This window comes from Anolis carolinensis, unplaced genomic scaffold, assembly GCF_035594765.1.
Source record: "Anolis carolinensis isolate JA03-04 unplaced genomic scaffold, rAnoCar3.1.pri scaffold_15, whole genome shotgun sequence".
Taxonomy (NCBI): domain Eukaryota; kingdom Metazoa; phylum Chordata; class Lepidosauria; order Squamata; family Dactyloidae; genus Anolis; species Anolis carolinensis.
The window spans coordinates 9,802,663-9,824,151 of NW_026943826.1; the positions used below are offsets into that span (position 1 = coordinate 9,802,663).

Below are 21,489 nucleotides of genomic sequence, written 5' to 3' on the forward strand. Positions count from 1 at the left end.
TCTCAAAGACAGATCTTCCTTCAGAGCAGTTAGCTTTTTATCACCTGTGTCGAGATTAAGAAAAGTAAATATTTGATTAAACTAATAATTATATAACCGGGTTATCTTTTGCCTGTCTCTTTTTATCTACTACCGGACAGGTTGAACATTCCTTATCTGGAATTCCAAAATCTAAAATTGCAGGAGGCATCTCTGCTTTCCATTTCAAGCATAAAGTTACCGTATATACTCAAGTGTAAGCCAGCCCGAATATAAGCCGAGGCGTCTAATTTTACCACCAAAAGTCTGGGAAAACATTGACTCCAGTATAAGCCGAGATACCAATAAAATTACATTAATAGAGGCATCAGTAGTTTAAATGTTTCTGAATCTTTAGATCAAACTGTTCAACTCTGATTAAATCATTATTTTCATCTTCTTCAATGTAAATGTGCTTATGTATCCTTTTAATAATAATATTGTGAAATAATAAATGTAATAATAAATAGAGTAAAATAATAAAACATTGACTCAAGCATGAGCGGAGTGTAGTAAATTTCAGAAATAAAAATAGATACTAATAAAATTACGTTAATTGCGGCATCAGTAGGTTAAATGTTTTTGAATATTTACATAAAACTGTAATTTCAGATAAGATGTCCAGCTCTGATTAAATAATTATTCTCATCTTATTCAATGTAAATGTGCTTATGCATCCTTTTAATAATAATAGAGGTAATAAATGTAATAATACTAATAAATACAGTAAAATACTAAATGTAATAATAAATAGATAAAACAATAAATGTAACATAATTATCAGAGTAAAATAATAAATGTAACAATAATGTTATCATAGTGAAATAATAAGTGTATTAATACAGTAGAGTCTCACTATCCAACATGTGCTTATCCAACGTTCTGGATTATCCAACGCATTCTGCCTTTTAGTAGTCAATATTTTTGTAGTCAATGTTTTCAATATGGTGCTAAATTCGTAAATACAGTAATTACTACATAACGTTACCATGTATTAAACTGCTTTTTCTGTCAATTTGTTGTAAAACATGATGTTTTGGTGCTTAATTTGTAAAATCATATTGTAATTAGACATTTAATAGGCTTTTTGTGAATCCCTCCTTATTATCCAACATTTTCGCTTATCCAACGTACTGCTAGCCCGTTTATGTTGGATAAGTGAGTACTGTAATAATAAAAATAGAGTAAAATAAATGTAATAGTAATAATAATAATACAGTAAAATCAATGTAATAGTAATAATAATAATACAGTAAAATAATAAATGTAATAATAATAATAATAATAAATAAGTAGAGTAAAATAATAAATGTAATAAAAAGGGCTGAAATACTCGGCTTATACTCGAGTATATACGGTATATACGGCTATGCGTATAAGGCGTATAAGGGATCTTTTGTATCTTTACATGGTTTTATTGTATGTATGCGTAAGTGTGTACGTATTGTATGTTTTACATGTTTTGATATGGTCAAAAGAGACTAATCAATAAAGAATTGTTGTTGTATAGGTGTATGGATGAATTTCACATTTAAACTTGGGTTCCCATTTACAACACATTTCATTATATACAGTAGAGTCTCACTTATCCAACACTTGCTTATCCAACGTTCTGGATTATCCAACACATTTTTGTAGTCAATGTTTTCAATACATCATGATATTTTGGTGCTAAATTTGTAAATACAGCAATTACTATATAGCATTACTGTGTATTGAACTACTTTTTCTGTCAAATTTGTTGTATAACATAATGTTTTGGTGCTTAATTTGTAAAATCATAACCTAATTTGATATTTAATAGGCTTTTCCTTAATCCTTATTATCCAAGATATTCGCTTATCCAAGCTTCTGCCGGCCCGTTTAGCTTGGATAAGTGAGACTCTACTGTAATAATAATACAGTAAAATAATCAATGTAATAATACCAATAATAATAGAGAAAAATAATAAATGTACCATATATACTCGAGTATAAGCCGACCCGAATATAAGCCAACCAGGACCCTCACCCGAGTCTAAGCCGAGGGGGGCTTTTTCAGTCCTTAAAAAGGGCTGAAAAACTCAGCTTATACTCGAGTATATACGGTATTTTAAAATATTGTGTATAAGTATGTATAAAGCTATGCGTGTAAGGTGTATGGATGAATTTCATGTTTAAACTTGGGTCCCATTTACAAGACATTTCATTACATACATATATATATACAGGCAGTTTCCAAGTTACAAACAAGATAGCTTTTGTAAGTTTTTTTTCCCTGTGTCAGGAGCATCCAAAAAACATCCCATCAAACATCAGCTCAAACAGATCCTTACCTTTTTAATCTACTGCACGACACCATCGTTGGAAAAAAAGGAAGTTTTATTGAAAAGATCTGGAAAATAGTTATGCTCTCAGTTTAGCAATAGTTTACAAGTTTTCAAAGCATCAACAGTATGAAATTTTAGTATTTTTTTCCTCTGTATAAAGTTTGGAATTCTGGATATGTATTTTATTTTACTGCGAACATTCGTCATTCTTGGCCTTTGTTTCCTATCTACCTAGAACTTTCTTGTTGACACATTTTGGGGACAGCGGCATCCCCACAACCTCTGAGGATGCCTGCCACAGATGTAGGCGAAACGTCAGGAGAGAATGCTGCTTCTGGAACATGGCCGGAAAACTCACCGCAACCCAGTGATTCTGGCCACGAAAGCCTTCGATAACAAATCGCAAAAAACAGTGGTAGTTACAGAAGTTGCTTCATAGAGGAAACAACAGGAGGAAAGCTCACATTCGCAAAACATTTCTGGTTGGATAGACCTCGGAAGGCTGCAAAAGGAGCTGCTTTGGGTACAGAATAAATCTACAGTAGAGTCTCACTTATCCAACACTCGCTTATCCAACGTTCTGGATTATCCAACGCATTTTTGTAGTCACTGTTTACAATATATCATGATATTTTGGTGCTAAATTTGTAAATACAGTAATTACTACATAGCATTGCTGAGTATTGAACTACTTTTTCTGTCAAATTTGTTGTTAAACATGATGTTTTGGTGCTTAATTTGTAAAATCATAACCTATTTTGATGTTTAATAGGCTTTTCCTTAATCTCTCCTTATTATCCAACATATTAGCTTATCCATCCAACGTTCTGCCGGCCCGTTTACGTTGGATAAGCGAGACTCTACTGTATTTAATTCCCACGCTCGTGATTGGGAAAATAAACTTATGGTGGGACTTTAATTCACTCGAAACGTCTCCAGCGCAAAGGATTTTCACAGCGCACATTAGGCATGTCCGATCGATGAAAAAAATGTTTCAATTCTCGTTTCTAAAGTAGGGGGCGCTGGCGCTTTGATATAGAAAGTATTTCCGATTTTTTTCACCCCAAAATTTCGGATATTTCCGAAAAATCCTAATGATTCTAAATGTTTCTAAAATGGCGGACGCGCATGCGCAATCGCTACACACCGGGCTTGTATGGCAATCTTCCATGTGGACGCAGAGGACGTTAGCCCCCACCTTTGCGTCCATCGTGGAAGCTTCCGATTGGCTGGTTCCCATTCAAGGTAGGTTGAAGAAATGAAAAAAAAAAATTATATTTTTAAAAATTGGGGGGAAAAAAATTAACGAAACATTAAGAGACAATTAGAGAATGGGCCAACAATGGTTCGAATTACATTGCTGGTTGTGCTGTGAGACAATGTCTCGGAATGCGTATCAAAAATCGAGAACAATCCGAAATAATTCCGATATACGATTCAAAACGATTTTTTGGACATGTCTAGCGCACATCCATAATCCCTCATTGCAGCGGACATATTCTCAAACATACATACATCCCAAAAGGACACTTGCGTCGTTCAAACGCACCGTGAAAAGCCACCGTCAAATGCTTGAAACGATTGCTATATCCAGAAAGATTTCTCTCCGGATTAGTCTGAGATATGAGAATGGAGGAGTGGCTTGTTTCAACCATCATCAAAGAAATCTAACCAACGGTGATAACAAAAAAAAAACACTTCGAGACACACAAGAATGGGAAAACCCAGCGTGAAAAGTCATTTTCTTTCCAGAAACAAAAAAGCGGACCTCAAGGATCCCACCGATCCTTCTCGCTTTGCTAAGTGCACATGTTACAACCGCCGCTTGCGAATCCACCAAAAGAGAATCTGCGATTCAAGCCCGCGTTAGAAACAAGTCCAAAGAAACACCCATCGTTTTAATAAGGCTTCTGATAAACACACAATCCGCTCGACAAAAGGAGTCCTCGACTTGTGACAGACAGAAAAGTCATCATCAGAACAGACGGATATGAGGTACATCGCTGTCATCTTTAAAAAATTTTATATATATATTTCTTGGTCTACTCCCAGTAGATTTCGGCGTAAAAAATAGAATTTTATACACAGGGGATAGTGCCGTTTTTGTTATCTCTGCTCCCATCAGCGGTCAAAACTCGTCTTCCTCGTCCACCGCAAAGTTATTTTGCTTCTTCCGCACATTCCAGTGCAAACACTCGGCCAGACTTTCAAACCAGTCACTGACAGGGTCTTGGAAACAGATGGAAGGGAGAGGGTAACAAGAGGTAGTGATGCTGATGCTGCAAGGGATACATAGATAGATAGAAGAATAGCTTTCCGTTAGTACAGATCCAACGTGGGGAACAGGCCAGGCCTTGAGAAACACGAAGAAGCAGAAATCTCACTCGAGATAGTCAACTAACCATTTTGCTTTCACTGTCACTGCATAGACACACACAAAACCTATAGCCAATACAACTAATGGCACATTAAATAGAAGCAACAACACACAGTTTCAGGAGGAAAAGCTACCAACAACTCTATCAATTGTCTTGCAAATCCCAATATTGCCATTATTATACTGCACTTTATTGCCCATTTCAACTGTGAAATTTCCTTTTCCCATTTCGGAACACTCTGCACTTTGCCTGGGATCTACAAATTAGTCTCCTGTTTTTAACACTGTATCTTGCCTGTTGATTTTAATGATTGTTTTTATTGATGCTGATGTTTTTACTGGGATAATTGTGTTATTGCTTTGTTATTGTTATTTGATTGTTGTATTGGGCAAGGCCCCATGTAAGCCGCCCCGAGTCCCTTCGGGGAGATGGGGCGGGGTATAAAAATAAAGTTATTATTATTATTATTATTATTATTATTATTATTATTATTATTATTATTATTATTATTATGCTATAGTAATAATAATATTGTATATACATACAATATTAACAATATTATAATGTCATACAATACAATAATAATACACTTATAATTGTATATTATATATTACATGTAATATTACTAATAATATTGCAGGATAGTGGTATAATCCACTATCTATATATATAAAAGGGTAATGAAATTTCGGCCTAGGACAAAACAACAAAACTACACATCCCAGAAACACTAAACACACTAAACTTGGCAGCACAACCCCTCATCCATGCCTCGACGTTCATACAACAAAAAGAAAAGAAAAATAAAGTCCTAATTAGAGGGAGAGGAATAATTGTTTTTATCCAATTGCTGCCAGTTAGAAGGCTAAGTTCCGCCCACTTGGTCTCCTAGCAACCCACGCAGCCTAGGGGACAGGCAGAGTTAGGCCTCACTTAGGCCTCTTCCACACTGCCTATAAAATACAGATTATCTGATTTTAATTGGATTATATGGCAGTGTAGACTCAAGGCCCTTCCACACAGCTATATAACCCATTTATAATGGACTTAATGTAAGGTAAAACTTTTACAAAATACAAAATAATAATAATACACATATAATCTACCCCTTCCTGATGATTTTGACATAATTAGCACTTTGGCCCAGGCTTCTCCTGATTTTATCTAAGATTTTACCTTTTGTCCTTATATGTGATTTTTTATGACTTGTTTTCATTGTTTTTAATCTGTTTTATGGTGTTATTGTTGTTGACTGGGCTTGGCCCCATATAAGCCGCCCCGAGTCCGGGGAGATTGGGCAGGGTATAAGAATAAAATTATTATTAATTATTATTATTATTGTATATTATATATTACATGTAATATTACTAATAATATTGCAGAATAGTGGTATAGTACAATATAGTCATATATAATGCTTATATTGTGCTGTGCTAATAATATAATATATTGTATGTACATATAACTTGTAAGCCGCCCTGAGTCCCTTTCGGGGTGAGAAGGGTGGGATATAAATGTCGCAAATAAATAAATAAATAAATAAGGACAAAACAGGAAGAACCTCACCTGTCCCCGTGGCAAACTTCCTGTCTTTTCCGCCCATCAAACGAAACCCATGCTGTATTTCTGGCATCAGGAGAAAGCATTATCTGGAGAGAAAGAAAAGCACATGACACCTTTGGTTTGGTCCAATTGGGATTACAATTCTCTTCTTAATCATCACCATCAATAATAATAATAATAGTAATAATAACAACAACAACTTGGGAAGTGTTTGACTTGTGATTTTGTGATACGAAATCAAGCATATACGTTTCGTTTGCTGTGTCATACTATTGTCTTTGTGTCAATAATAATAATAATAATAATAATTGTGTTATTGAAGGCTTTCATGGCAGGAATCACTGGGTTGCTCTGAGTTTTCCCGGCTGTATGGCCATGTTCCAGTAGCATTCTCTCCTGACATTTCGCCCACGTCTACCTCAGAGGTAGTAGTAATGTAATAACTACATTATTGTTTTCATAGTGTTTTTTAAATTTTTACCACTGATGATATTGGTTTGTTTGGATTGTATTTTATCTTGTGTTATTGTGATTATTTGGGCTTGGCCCCATATTAGCCGCCCCGAGTCCCTGTGGGGAGATGGTGGTGGGATATAAAAATAAAATAAAAATATTATTATTATTATTATTGTTATTATATTAGTGAGGTATATTGGAAAAACTAAGCAAGGAAGGTTTATCTATCTGTAGATAATAGCTTCCCTATGAGTTGTGAGGTCTGTTGGAAACTAGGCAAGTGGGGTTTATAGATCTGTGGAACAATGTCCAGGGTGGGAGAAAGACCTCGTTTGTTGGAGGCAAGTGTGGATGTTGCAATTAGCCACCTTGATTAGCACTGAATAGCCTTACAGCTTCAAAGCCTGGGGTGGGTGATACATTTCAAAGGATCATTTTAAATGTCATTTAAGCATTAGTTACTTTTGGTATTATGTACAGTAGAGTCTCACTTATCCAAGCCTCGCTTATCCAAGCTTCTGGATTATCCAAGACATTTTTGTAGTCCATGTTTTCAATATATCGTGATATTTTGGTGCTAAATTTGTAAATACAGTAATTACAACATAACATTACTGCGTACTGAACTGCTTTTTCTGTCAAATTTGTTGTAAAACATAATGTTTTGGTGCTTAATTTGTACAATCATAACCTAATTTGATGTTTAATAGGATTTTCCTTAATCCCTCCTGATTATCTAAGATATTTGCTTATCCAAGCTTCTGCCATCCCATTTAGCTTGGATAAGTGAGACTACTGTATATCTATATCCTGCTTCTGCCAACCTAGCAGTTCAAAAACATGCCAATGTGAGTAGATCAATAGGTACCGCTCTGGCGGGAACAGCGCTCCATGTAATCATGCTGGCCACATGACCTTGGAGGTGTCTACGGACAACACCGGCTCTTCAGCTTAGAAATGGAGATGAGCACCAACTCTCAGAGTCGGACACGACTGGACTTAACGTCAGGGGAAAACCTTTTTACTTTCTATATCCTAATATCACTATGTTTAATTCATTTATCCCATTTAGCTTGGATAAGTGAGACTCTACTGTATACTGAAATAAGACATGTAATGCAAAAATGTGTTAATTGTTGGGATGTATCAAATAAAAAAAGAAAAAAAAAGTTCCAAAAAAAAAAGCCTGGCAGTTTCCTGGGGGAATCCTTTGTTGGGAGGTGTTAGCGGGCCTTGATTGTTTCCTGTCTGGAACTCCCCTGTTTTCTGAGTGTTGTGACATCCATCCAGTGTGACATAATCCTAGTTTTCTGTCCAGTTAGACATTACAAAATAGGAAGCTAAATTCTTTGTGGTGGGTTTCCCTGAGCGCTTTAAGGGGGACGGCGAAGAACCCACCTTGAGCTCCACTCCCGCAGGAACGACGATGGGCCGGAAGGACAGGGAGTGAGGGCAGATGGGGGTGATCATGATGGCAGGGACGTTGGGGTGGATCATGGAAGCACCGGCCGCTGCTGCGTAGGCGGTGCTGCCCGTGGGAGTGGAGACGATGACACCTGAATAACAAAAATAATATTAAACATCATAATAATAAAGCATCATTTCTATTGGTAGCTTCCTCTTACTCTTACAGTATGTTTTTTGCATTATAATTTTTATTGAGTTTACCAGTGTCACATTAACAAAAACAACACCAACAATACCAAAAATTAAAGATAGAAGAGAGAGAGAAAGAAAAGGAAAATAATAATAATAATAATAATAATAATGAGAAGGGTGAGAAATTTAAAATATACACATATCTCTCTCTCTCTCTCTCTCTCTCTCTCTCTCTCTCTCTCTCTCTATATATATATATATATATATATATATATATATATATATATATATATATATAAAAGAGTGATGGCATCACGGCAGCGGACAAAACAACAAAAGTAAACACCCCACAACCTCGAAAATTGACATCACAACCCCTCATCCATGCCTCTAGGTTGATACAACAAAAAGAAAAGAAAAATAAAGTCCTAATTAGAGGGAGAGGAATAATTGTTTTTATCCAATTGCTGCCAGTTAGAAGGCTAAGCTCCGCTCACTTGGTCTCCTAGCAACCCACTCAGCCCAGGGGACCCTTTACCTTAACTACCACCAATTCCTCAATACTTTATTTCCCATACCACCAGACTTCGCCACAGCAACGCGTGGCCGGGCACAGCTAGTGTGTGTGTGTGTGTGTGTGTGTGTGTGTGTGTGTGTGTGTGTATATATATATATATATATTACACGAAGAAAGAAAAAAACAAAAACAAAACTAACGCACATGTAACATGTTTTGTACTTCCATTCGTCCCTTATGAGAATCTAATTAAATTATATTATATTTATGTCTTGTCCTGGTAGAACCTATGTCTTCTAATCATTTTACCAGTTTCCAATAAAAAAAAAGGAATTAAGTGATATTAGTTGCCATATAATCTCTAAATAAATTCCAGTCAGTCTTGTTTGTTGATTGTACTCTATAGGATCTTAACAGAAATGTTAATTCGTCCATGTCTCTAATGTCATCAACTTTTCCTAGCCATTCATCTTTAGTTGGAACGTCTTGTAGTTTCCAATATTTCGCAAAGATAATCTTTTTACAGTATGTTTTTGTAACCCCTGTTTCCGATTTTATATTATGCCTAACTATACTATCGTCACTATTTTATTTCTATTATGTTAGCATGTACAACTGTGTTTTATTTTGATGTATATTTATCTTCTGATGAAGTGTATTAAGTATTAGAATATAGCAGCAAACTGATTTTCTAGCAAACAGAGAAGAAAGCGGCTTACCATCTCCTTGCACGGTGGTGATCAGGTGTCCATCGAGAAAGACGTCCACGTTGGAGAGATACGAGGAAGGGCCACGGTCCACCACCACTTCATTCAAGACCTGCCACATACGAAGAATGAAACATGGATCAAAGAGAGGTTCACTGTTTCCATGACCAGCAAAAAATACTGGAAGTCTTTGGAGTAAATTCATCTTTATTTGGGGGAGATGTAGTTCACATACATCCAGAGAGCACTGTGAACCCAAACACCCATGGATTGGGGAGTGAAAGAAAGAATCAAACCCTCCCTTCTCTGATACCACGCTAAATCGATGCATTATCGACATGCGACAGAGCCCGACTCACCCACCTGATACTGAATGGCTTGCTTGAACATCTCCTTCTCTAGACTTGGCGGCATCACTCCGTTTTCTTCGATCCCATTCTGGATCATCATCTTCTTCTCTCTGTGCTCCTTGACCACCTTCACCTTAAGCCGACTTCGCAGGACAAGGGCTGCATTGCCTAAATATAGGAGATTTAGGAGGTTATTTATTGATTTATCGTGTCAGAAGCAAATTGAGAGTACAGTTGTACAGTCTTCCGGAAGCAATTAAAAACATGGCTGTTGCGTTGTGCTTTTGAGTAGACAAGTCCGTTAAACCTGACCCATATCCACATTGAAACTTTCCTGGTCACTTTATAGTTTGATTTCCATTCAGATTTATCTTCACTGCTTGTTGTGTCTATTTGATGTATGTTCTATTCTGTAATAGACACTCCCTTCATCAGTTTTGATTGTCGCCCAGACTGTTGTCCTATATTGGACCTTTTAACGCCTTGGATGCTTGTTTAATATTTTAATTATGTCTACTTTAAATCATGACTGGTTTAATTTGTTTTTAAATGCATTCTTTATAATAATAATAATTATAATAATAATAAAACTTTATTTATATACCGCCCTATCTCCCGGATGGGACACAGGGCGGTTTACAGTCATAAAAGCAACACAAACATTACATAAACAACATAAAACACATTATTAAACAAAGTAAAATAATACAATTATAACAATAAATCACACTTACATGACCAGATCAAGGGGACGGGAACCATAAACCCAATACAGTAGAGTCTCACTTATCCAACATTCTGGATTATCCAACACATTTTTGTAGTCAATGTTTTCAATATATCATGATATTTTGATGCTAAATTCATACATGCAGTAATTACTACATAGCATTAATGTGTAATGAACTACTTTTTCTGTCAAATTTGTTGTATAACATGATGTTTTGGTGCTTAATTTGTAAAATCATAACCTATTTTGATGTTTAATAGGCTCTTTCTTAATCTCTCCTTATTATCCATCATATTCGCTTATCCAACGTTCTGCCAGCCCGTTTATGTTAGATAAGTGAGACACTACTGTATATTAAAATGTATCATTTTGGGCTAGGGAAATCTTGTGCAATATATTCAGGCCCAGAAATCGGCGGTGTCTCAACTGTTGTTTTTATGATATTATATGATTGTATTGGGCTGCTCCCGTGTGAGCCACTCCGAGTCCCAGTTGGGGAGATGGAGGTGGCACACAAAAATAAAATTATTATTATTGTTGTTGTTGATGATGATGTTGTTGTTTATGTCTTTAGGTATTTATTTATGTTCCCCATGTGAGCCGCCCAGAGTCCCTTCAGGGAGATGGAGGCAGGATACAAAAATAAAGTTATTATTATTGTTGTTGTTGTTGTTATAACACATTTGGGCGTTCCCTGGGTGACGTCTTTGTAGACAACTGATTCTCTCACACCAGAAGCGACTTGCAGTATGCAACCAAGCCCGGACTGTGGCGCAGGCTGGTGAGCAGCCAGCTGCAGCCAGCTGCAACAATTCACTCTGACCAAGAGGTCTTGAGTTCGAGGCCAGCTTGGAGCCTGCGTTTGTCTCTGCCTTTGTTCTATGTTAAAAGGCATTGAATGTTTGCCTTATATGTGTAATGTGATCCGCCCTGAGTCCCCTTCGGGGTGAGAAGAGCGGAATATAAATACTGTAAATAAAATAATAAATTAGCAATCAACCAACATATAGTGGCAATAGGATGCAAATTCAAAACTTACGATTCAGAGAGGCTTGGATATCAATGCTTACCTTCTATAACCTGAGCAACTTGGGACTGAAAATTCTCAAAATTGAACGGGGTCAGGAATCCAAGCGATCCCAAATGGAAAGCCATAACTGGAGGCACGCTGCCCTGATGGCAAGAGGAGAACACAGTTCAGAAACAAGGAAGAAACTGCATCCATTTAAAAATAATAATAACTGTGGCATATTATTGGTAATATTACATCTATATATATAAAAGGGTAGTGAAATTTTGGCCTAGGACAAAACAACAAAACTACACATCCCAGAAACACTAAACTTGGCAGCACAACCCCTCATCCATGCCTCTACGTTCATACAACAAAAAGAAAAGAAAAATAAAGTCCTAATTAGAGGGAGAGGAATAATTGTTTTTATCCAATTGCTGCCAGTTAGAAGGCTAAGCTCCGCCCACTTGGTCTCCTAGCAACCCACTCAGCCCAGGGGACAGGCAGAGTTAGGCCTCACTTAGGCCTCTTCCACACTGCCGATAAAATACAGATTAGCAGATTTGAACTGGATTATATGGCAGTGTAGACTCAAGGCCCTTCCACACAGCTATATAACCCATTTATAATGGACTTAATGTCAGGGGAAAACCTTTAACCTTTACCTTAACTACCACCAATTCCTCAATACTTTATTTCCCAGACCACCATACTTCGCCACAGCAATGCGTGGCCGGGCACAGCTAGTGTAATATAAATATACAATTATAATAGTGTATTGTTATTATATCATATTACATTTCAATATTATTATCAATATTATATATATTATACTAGCTGTGCCCGGCCACGCGTTGCTGTGGAAAAGTGGTGGTGGTATTGGTTAAAAATTGTTGTGGAATTTTTATTTGACGTTATTTGTATTTTTAAATTAATTTTATTGTAACGTATCTTTTTATTTATTATATTTTATTATTTTCTTTTAGTATTTTTAGTTATTTTGTTATTATAGTATTTTACTGTATTAATTTTTTAGTGTTTTTACTTATTTTTATTGTATTATTTGTATGTATTTTATTTTTTATTGTTTTATTATTATTTGTTTGTATTATTATTTGTATGTATTATATTTTATTATTTTATTATATTATTTTTATTTAATTTTTTTCAAATTGTATTATTGTATTTTATTTTTATGTATTTTTTTGTATTTATTTTATTATTTTTGTTTGTATTGGGTTGCTCTGAGTTCTGTGGTCTGCCTGGTCATGTTTGAAATGTTTCTAACTGGCAGCAATTGGATAAAAACAATTATTCCTTTTCTTCTAATTAGGAGTTTATTTTTCTTTTCTTTTTGTTGTCGGCATCTAGGGGCAAGGATTTTGGGTCGTGTTTCCAAGTTTCGTGTGTTTGGGCCATGTAGTTGCATTGTTGTGCATGTTTGCCCATTTTTTCGGTTTTGTGGGTCCGGATTGTGTTTTTGTGGTGTGGTTGTGTTGTAAGAACCGTGAGGCAAGGCTTTTGCGTTGTGTTGCCAAGTTTCGTATTTCTGGGGCGTTTAGTTGTGTTGTTATAGTCACGGCGCAAACAACTTTACTCTTTAATATATATAGATTACACAAAAATAGCAGGAGACTCCCAAGCTCCGACTGTCAAGGAAAAGGTTCCAAGCAAATATGCTTATAAGCTCACCGGGAAAAGCGAAGAAGCATATAGTAAGGTCCCATCTCCTCCCAGGCAGATGATAAAGTCTATCTGGTTGGAGATATCATCATAGTCTAAGGCGAGAAGAAGAAAACATCTTAAAACAAGGCTTTATTTTGAATAGCAGTACTATCAATCAGAAACAAATAAACAATACTGCAAAGACTTTCCACTCTTGGAACCATATCTATTAACCGTTTTCTGTTCTAGTCCATCCTCTTTTCTAGTGACTCTGGTTAAAATGCATTATGAACACAAAGTGTGACAAATACCTTCTCTGAAAGTGCAAAACCTTTTCTTCACTGCTCCAAAGCTATCGTCGTTCATGATGGCTGGGTCTTCCAGAACTTTTTTCTCGACGTAAACAATCATGTTGTTCACCTGAAGGGGGAAAAGATGGCCAAAAGTTTTAAAACACCTTTATCTATATACATAAAAGTGAAAATATGTACTGTATATACTCGAGTATAAGCCTAGTTGTACTCGGGTGAGAGTCCTGGTTAGCTTATATTTGGGTCAGCTTATACTTGAGAATATATGGTACATTTATTATTTTTCTCTATTATTATTGGTATTGTTACATTTATTATTTTTCTCTATTATTGTTGCTACTATTACATTTATTTTACTCTATTATTATTATTATTTAGTTTATTTATATCCTGCCTCCATCTCCCCCGAAGGGGACTCCATGCAGCTCATACAAATCTATATATATAAAAGAGTGATGGCATCAGGGCAGCGGACAAAACAACAAAACTACAGGCCCCCCAACCTCGAAATTTGACAACACAACCCATCATTCACGGCTCTAGGTTGATACAACAAAAAGAAAAGAAAAAGAAAGTCCTAATTACAGGGAGAGGAATAATAGTTTTTATCCAATTGCTGCCAGTTAGAACTCTGCCCATTTGGTCTCCTAGTAACCTGCTCAGCCCAGGGGACAGGCACAGTTAGGCCTCACTTTGGCCTCTTCCACAGATTATCAGATTTTAACTGGATTATATGGCAGTGTAGACTCAAGGCCCTTCCACACAGCTATATAACCCATTTAGAATCTTATATTATCTGCTTTGAACTGGATTATCTTGACTCCACACTGCCATATAATCCACTTCAGTGTGCATAAAGACTACCATACAATAGACATTCAATACCACCACTACCTCAACAATTTCTCACCAACACCACCAGACAACGCCACAGCAACGCGTGGCCGGGCACAGCTAGTATCAAATAAAAACAATAACAGTATACAGTACATCAATGGACAAAAACATGCACCAGTTATAAAATCTGAACATTATGAATATATGGTACATTTATTATTTTCCTCTATTAATTATTGGTATTGTTACATTTATTATTTTCCTCTATTATTGTTGCTACTATTACATTTATTTTACATTATTATTATTATTATTATTATTATTATTATTATTATTATGTTTATTATGTTTATTTATATCCTGCCTCCATCTCCCCCGAAGGGGACTCCAAGCAGCTCATACAAATATCAAATAAAAACAATAACAGTATACAGTACATCAATGGACAAAAACATGCACCAGTTATAAAATCTGAACATTAGCCTATGATATAAAAACACACTTGATAAAACATAGAATTAAAACCGGTGAGGTTACAGTAAAAGATAAGCTAAAGTGCGCCTTATAAGTTATGAATTCAAGATAACAGAAAAAGTGCAGCAAATTCATCTGGAGTCAGTTAGGGATGAGAGAAGACCTGAGCTAATGTTATTATTATTAATACATTTATTATTTCACTCTGATCTTATTATTATTATTACATTATTTTACTCTATTTATTATTACATGTTTTATTTTCCTGAATTATTTATTATTATTATTACATGTATTATTTTACTCTATTATTATTAAAAAGGCTACATAAGCACATTTACATTGAAGAAGATGAGAATAATGATTTAATCAGAGCTGGACACTCTTATCTTAAATTTGAGCTTTATGTAAATATTCAAAAATATTTAACCTACTGATGACTCAATTAATGTAATTTTACTGGTATTTATTTTTATTTCTGAAATTTACTGCTCTCGGCTAATGTTTTCCTAGTATTTTTGTGGTAAAATTAGGTGCCTCGACTTATATCTGGGTCAACTTATACTTGAGTATATACGGTATGTGTATATGTGGCTGGGGTGTCCACTTACACAGACAATTCCCCTTGATTTGGGGAAAAGCAGGCAAGTCGGGTTTATATATCTGTGGAATGTCCTGGGTGGGAGAAAGATATATAAACCCCATTTGCCTAGTTTCTAACAACCTCTGAGAATGCCTGCCATAGATGTGGCTGAAACGTCAGGAGAGAATGCTTCCGGAACATGCCAGACAGGCTGGAAACTCACAGCAACCCAGTGATTCCAGCCATGAAAGCCTTCGACCACACAATAGAATAATCCTTTAGCTGCCTCCCTTTTTGACAACCAAAAGTAGGTACACAGCCACAACAATGAGGGTAAAACCAGTTTAACCAGTCAAAGCTTCCTACAAGGAATGACAGGAATTGCCCAGCTGGTCTCATTAGCAATCCTTCACAAAGGAGGCCACAGTCCAACTCATTTTGAGCTTGACTAACTTGACAGTCTGAAAAATTTCCTATCTGTAAAACGTAAAAATGGAGTGTTTTGATAGTACTGGTGCACTATCACCAGTATGGAAATGGTGGTCCATTTTTGCAAAGAGATTTTGCACACTAGTGTAAGATGCAAAGTGCTAGAAAAGGGTTAACTCTTGCCTTGTTGCACAAACTAGTAACAGATGCAGTAGTTTGCCTCTTTCTAATTAAACACTCAATCCTATTGCATTTGAATAATAATAATAATAATACTAATACTAATAATAATAATACTAATAATAATAATATGCAAAAAGCCACCCTACTGGGATCTGCACGTATCATCCAAAAATACATCACACCGTCCTAGACACTTGGGAAATATTTGACTTGTGATTTTGTGATACAAAATCCAGTATATCTATCTTGTTTGCTGTGTCATAATAAAATAAAATAAAATAATAATAATAATAATAATAATAATAATAATAATAATAAATACATCACACCGCCCTAGACACTTGGGAAATGTTTGACTTGTGATTTTGTGATACGAAATCCAGCATATCTATCTTGTTTGCTGTGTCATACAATAAAATATGAAATAATATTATAAAATAATATGAAATCCAGCATATCTATCTTGTTTAATGTGTCATACTATGTTGTTGTGTCAATAATAATAATAATAATAACAACAACTTTATTTTTGTATCCCGCCTCCATCTCGCCAAGAGGACTCGGAGTGGCTTACATGGGGACGAGCCCAGTCAACATCATAAAATGTAATCAGATTAAGATACATACACGGTATCTTAAAACAGAATAAAACAAGAATTAAAACAACATACCAGTATGATAGAACAAAAGCAAAAATCATGCCTTGACTCCAGGCAATAGATTAAGTTAACACCATTGTTAACACCTCCCAACAAAGGATTCCCCCAGGCACGAAGCAGCCAGGCTTTGAAGCTGCAAGGCCTTTCAATGCTATACTATATATACATAATACATACAGTATTAGCATAGCACAATATAAGCATTATATATTACTATATTGTACTATACCACTATATTGTAATATTATTAGTAATATTACATGTAATATAAAATCATATGCTAATACAGTAGAGTCTCACTTATCCAAGCCTCGCTTATCCAAGTTTCTGGATTATCCAAGCCATTTTTGTAGTCAATGTTTTCAATATATCGTGATATTTTGGTGCTAAATTTGTAAATGCAGTAATTACAACATAACATTACTGCGTATTGAACTACTTTTTCTGTCAACATGATGTTTTGGTGCTTAATTTGTAAACTCATAACCTCATTTGATATTTAATAGGCTTTTCCTTAATCCCTCCTTATTATCCAAGATATTCGCTTATCCAAGCTTCTGCCAGCCTGTTTAGCTTGGATAAGTGAGACTCTACTGTACCAGTATGATAGAACAAAAGCAAAAAATCACGCCTTGCCTTTACTTGCTTTGACTCCAGGCAATAGATTACGTTAATACCGTTGTTAACACCTCCCAACAAAGGATTCCCCCAGGCACGAAGCAGCCAGGCTTCGAAGCTGCAAGGCTAACCAATGCTAATCAAGGTAATCAAGTGCAAAATTCACACTTTCCTCAAACAGACAATTACGGTAGTTCTTTCTCCCGTCATGGACATTCCAGATATATAAACCTGACATGCCCAGTTTCCAACAGACTTCAGAAAACTTCTCCAACTGACCTCTGTGAGATAGATGCAGAGTTCTTTAAAGGGCTGCAGGAGAGAGGCATCCCGGATCTTCTTGATCACAAGAACGCTCTTCGGAGGCTTGTTCCACGTCAACCGCTGGCTTGCTGGGTCCTGAATGTGCCTGGAAACACAAAGCCGGGAGAAAAGATTTGAGATTTTTGTAAGCTGTTGAATCAATAGGAGTTTTGATCCACTTGCCAGAAGCAAACGATCAAATTTTTCGACTTGAGCTGCGGATGGAAGACTGCATGTGTTTAGCACATACTGGGCCACTGTTATCTTAAATTGCAAAGTTTGGATACGACCAAGCAACATTAAATTACCCCAAGGAAACCAGTTCCCGCTGAATGTGGATAATTGAAACTGGATGTAAACACCACTGTTTATATCCCATGTCATCTATAAAAAAACACACACACATTTTGTCCACATAGAAACAATTAAATAGATTGTCCAGATAAATAAGTGTTGTGATCCCAACAAAGGATTCCCCCAGGCTTTGAATCTGCAAGGCTATTCAATGCTAATCAATTGCAACATTCACACTTGCCTCAAACAGGCCATAGTTTTTTCGCCCACCTTGGACTTCTCATAGGTATATAAACCCCACGTGACTAGTTTCCAACAGACCTCACAACCTCTGAGGATGCCTGCCATGGATGCAGGCGAAACGTCAGGAGAGAATGCTTCTGGAACATGCCCAGACAGCCCAGAAAACTTACAGCAACCTGCGCTCTCCCCGGGTTGGATTCGAACCTGGCAGCCTTCAGGTCGGCAACCCAACCTTCACAAGACTTAAACCCATTACGCCACCGGGGGCTCTATAATAATAATAATAATAATAATAATAATAATAATAATAATAATAATAATAATAATAATAATACTGCAAAAGGCCACCCTACTGGGATCTTGCGCGCATCATCCGAAAATACATCACACAGTCCTAGACGCTTGGGAAGTGTTCGACTTGTGATTTTGTGATACGAAATCCAGCATATCTATCTTGTTTTCTGTGTCATACAATATAATAATAATAATACTGCAAAAGGCCACCCTACTGGGATCTTGCGCGCATCATCCAAAAATACATCACACACTCCTAGACACTTGGGAAGTGTCCGACTTGTGATTTTGTGATACGAAATCCAGCATATCGATCTTGTTTGATGTGTCATAATAAAATAATAATAATAATAATAATAATAATAATAATAATAATAATAATAATAATAATACTGCAAAAGGCTACCCTACTGGGATCTACACGCATCATCCGAAAATACATCACACACTCCTAGACACTTGGGAAGTGTCCGACTTGTGATTTCGATACGAAATCCAGCATATCTATCTTGTTTGCTGTGTCATACAATATAATAATAATAATAATAATAATAATAATTAATAATAATAATAATAATACTGATGATGATGCAAAAGGCCACCCTACTGGGATCTGCACGCATCATCCGAAAATACATCACACAGTCCTAGACACTTGGGAAGTGTGATATGAAATCCAGCATATCTATCTTGTTTGCTGTGTCATACAATATAATAATAATAATAATAATAATAATAATAATAATAATAATACTGCAAAAGGCCACCCTACTGGGATCTGCGCGCATCATCCGAAAATACATCACACAGTCCTAGACACTTGGAAAGTGTCTGACTTGTGATTTTGTGATACGAAATCCAGCATATCTATCTTGTTTGCTGTGTCATACAATATAATAATAATAATAATAATAATAATAATAATAATAATAATAATAATAATATTAATGGAGTGCTGCTACCTTCTGGCCATGAAAGCCTTCGACAACACAGTCAAAATTATAATTGCAATGAAAGAAAATCTTTTTCTTAAGGGAATACTTAAGACTATGAAATGTTTGGTTTTCTGCCCTTTTTGCTGCAATGTGGGAAATTCCAAAGCCACAGACTTCCTCCTCTTTCAACATACAAAAATCAGAAATAGTCCCCGAAACGCTAGAGCGATGATGATGCTGATTGCCAACAGGAAAACTGTGATTCGATGGATTATTATCTAGGAAACGGGGCTAAAAAATAAATAAATCGTGTCCTAGGAAAACCCTTGGAGGTCTTCGGAAATGTTGTTTTTCTAGGAATTTATTATATTTTTGAACATTTATCGTACATTCATTACCAGATTATTTTGAAAAGCACTTTTGTCATTGCAACTCACATACCCTGTGCCTGGTATAATCTGTTCCAAGAAAGTTTATTTATTTATTTGCAACATTTATATTCCGCCCTTCTCACATTGAAGGGGACTCAGAACGGCTTACAAGCTATATGTACATACAATATATTATATTATTAGCGTAACACAATATAAGCATTAAATATTACTATATCGTACTATACCACTATATTGCAATATTATTAATAATATTACATGTAATATAAATATACAATTAAAATAGTGTAGTGTTATTATATTGTATTACATGATAATATTATTATATGTACATACCTTATATTATTATATTATTAGCATAGCACAATATAAGCATTATATATTACTATATTGTCCTATACCACTATATTGCAATATCAGTAATATTACATGTAATATAAATATACAATTATAATAGTGTATTATTATTATATTGTATAATATTATAATATTATATGTACATACAATATATTATTATATTATTAGCATAGCACAATATAAGCATTATATATTACTATATTGTACTATACCACTATATTGCAATATTATTAGTAATATTACATGTAATATAAATACACAATTATAATAGTGTAGTATTATTATATTTTATTACATTATAATATTATTATATGTACATACATTATATTATTATATTATTAGCATAGCACAATATAAGCATTATATATTTATTGTACTATACCACAATATTGCAATATTATTAGTAATATTACATATAATATAAATATACAATTATAATAGTGTAGTATTATTATTATATTGTATTACATGATAATATTATTATATGTACATACAATATATTATTATATTACAGTATTAGCATAGCACAATATAAGCATTATATATTACTATATTGTACTATACCACTATATTGTAATAATATTAGTAATATTACATGTAATAGAAATATACAATAGTGTATTATTATATTGAATTACATTATAATATATTATTAGTATAGCACAATATAAGCATTATATATTACTATATTGTACTATACCACTATATTGCAATATTATTAGTAATATTACATGTAATATATAATATACAATTATAATAGTGTATTATGATATTGTATTACATTATAATTTATTATTAGTATAGAACAATATAAGCATTATATATTACTATATTGTACTATACCACTATATTGCAATATTATTAGTAACATTACATGTAATATAAATATACAATTGTAATAGTGTATTATTATATTGAATTACATTATAATATCATTATCAATATTATATGTATATACCATATATTCTATTATATCTATATATATAAAAGAGTGATGGCATCACGGCGACCCACAAAACAACAAAACTACAGGCCCCCCAACCTCGAAATTTGACAACACAACCCATCATCCACGCCTCAAGGTTGATACAACAAAAAGAAAAGAAAAATAAAGTCCTAATTAGAGAGAGAGGAATAATTGCTTTTATCCAACTGTTGCCAGTTAGAAGGCTATGCTCCTCCAACTTGGTTTCCTAGCAACCCAATAAAAAACACTAAAAAATAATTAAAAACACTAAAAAAATTAATACAACAAAATACTATAATAACAGAA

At 34.8% G+C, this 21,489-nt stretch overlaps 1 protein-coding gene across 3 annotated transcripts in view; it reads right to left on the reverse strand.

Moving 5' to 3' along the window:
- Nucleotides 1-2,361: 2,361 nt before the first annotated feature.
- Nucleotides 2,362-21,489, reverse strand: part of nadk (NAD kinase) — a 44,171-nt gene continuing 25,043 nt past the window's right edge. For all 3 annotated transcript variants that reach the window (XM_062965700.1, XM_062965701.1, XM_062965702.1), the window contains 9 exons: nt 17,678-17,807; nt 13,616-13,724; nt 13,332-13,417; nt 11,698-11,800; nt 9,911-10,065; nt 9,560-9,659; nt 8,123-8,280; nt 6,272-6,354; nt 2,362-4,606 (listed from right to left, as the gene is read on the reverse strand). In XM_062965700.1, coding sequence (XP_062821770.1) covers nt 4,456-4,606; nt 6,272-6,354; nt 8,123-8,280; nt 9,560-9,659; nt 9,911-10,065; nt 11,698-11,800; nt 13,332-13,417; nt 13,616-13,724; nt 17,678-17,807 — 1,075 coding nt within the window. In that variant the 3' untranslated portion in view covers nt 2,362-4,455. The remainder of the gene's footprint in view (nt 4,607-6,271; nt 6,355-8,122; nt 8,281-9,559; nt 9,660-9,910; nt 10,066-11,697; nt 11,801-13,331; nt 13,418-13,615; nt 13,725-17,677; nt 17,808-21,489) is intronic.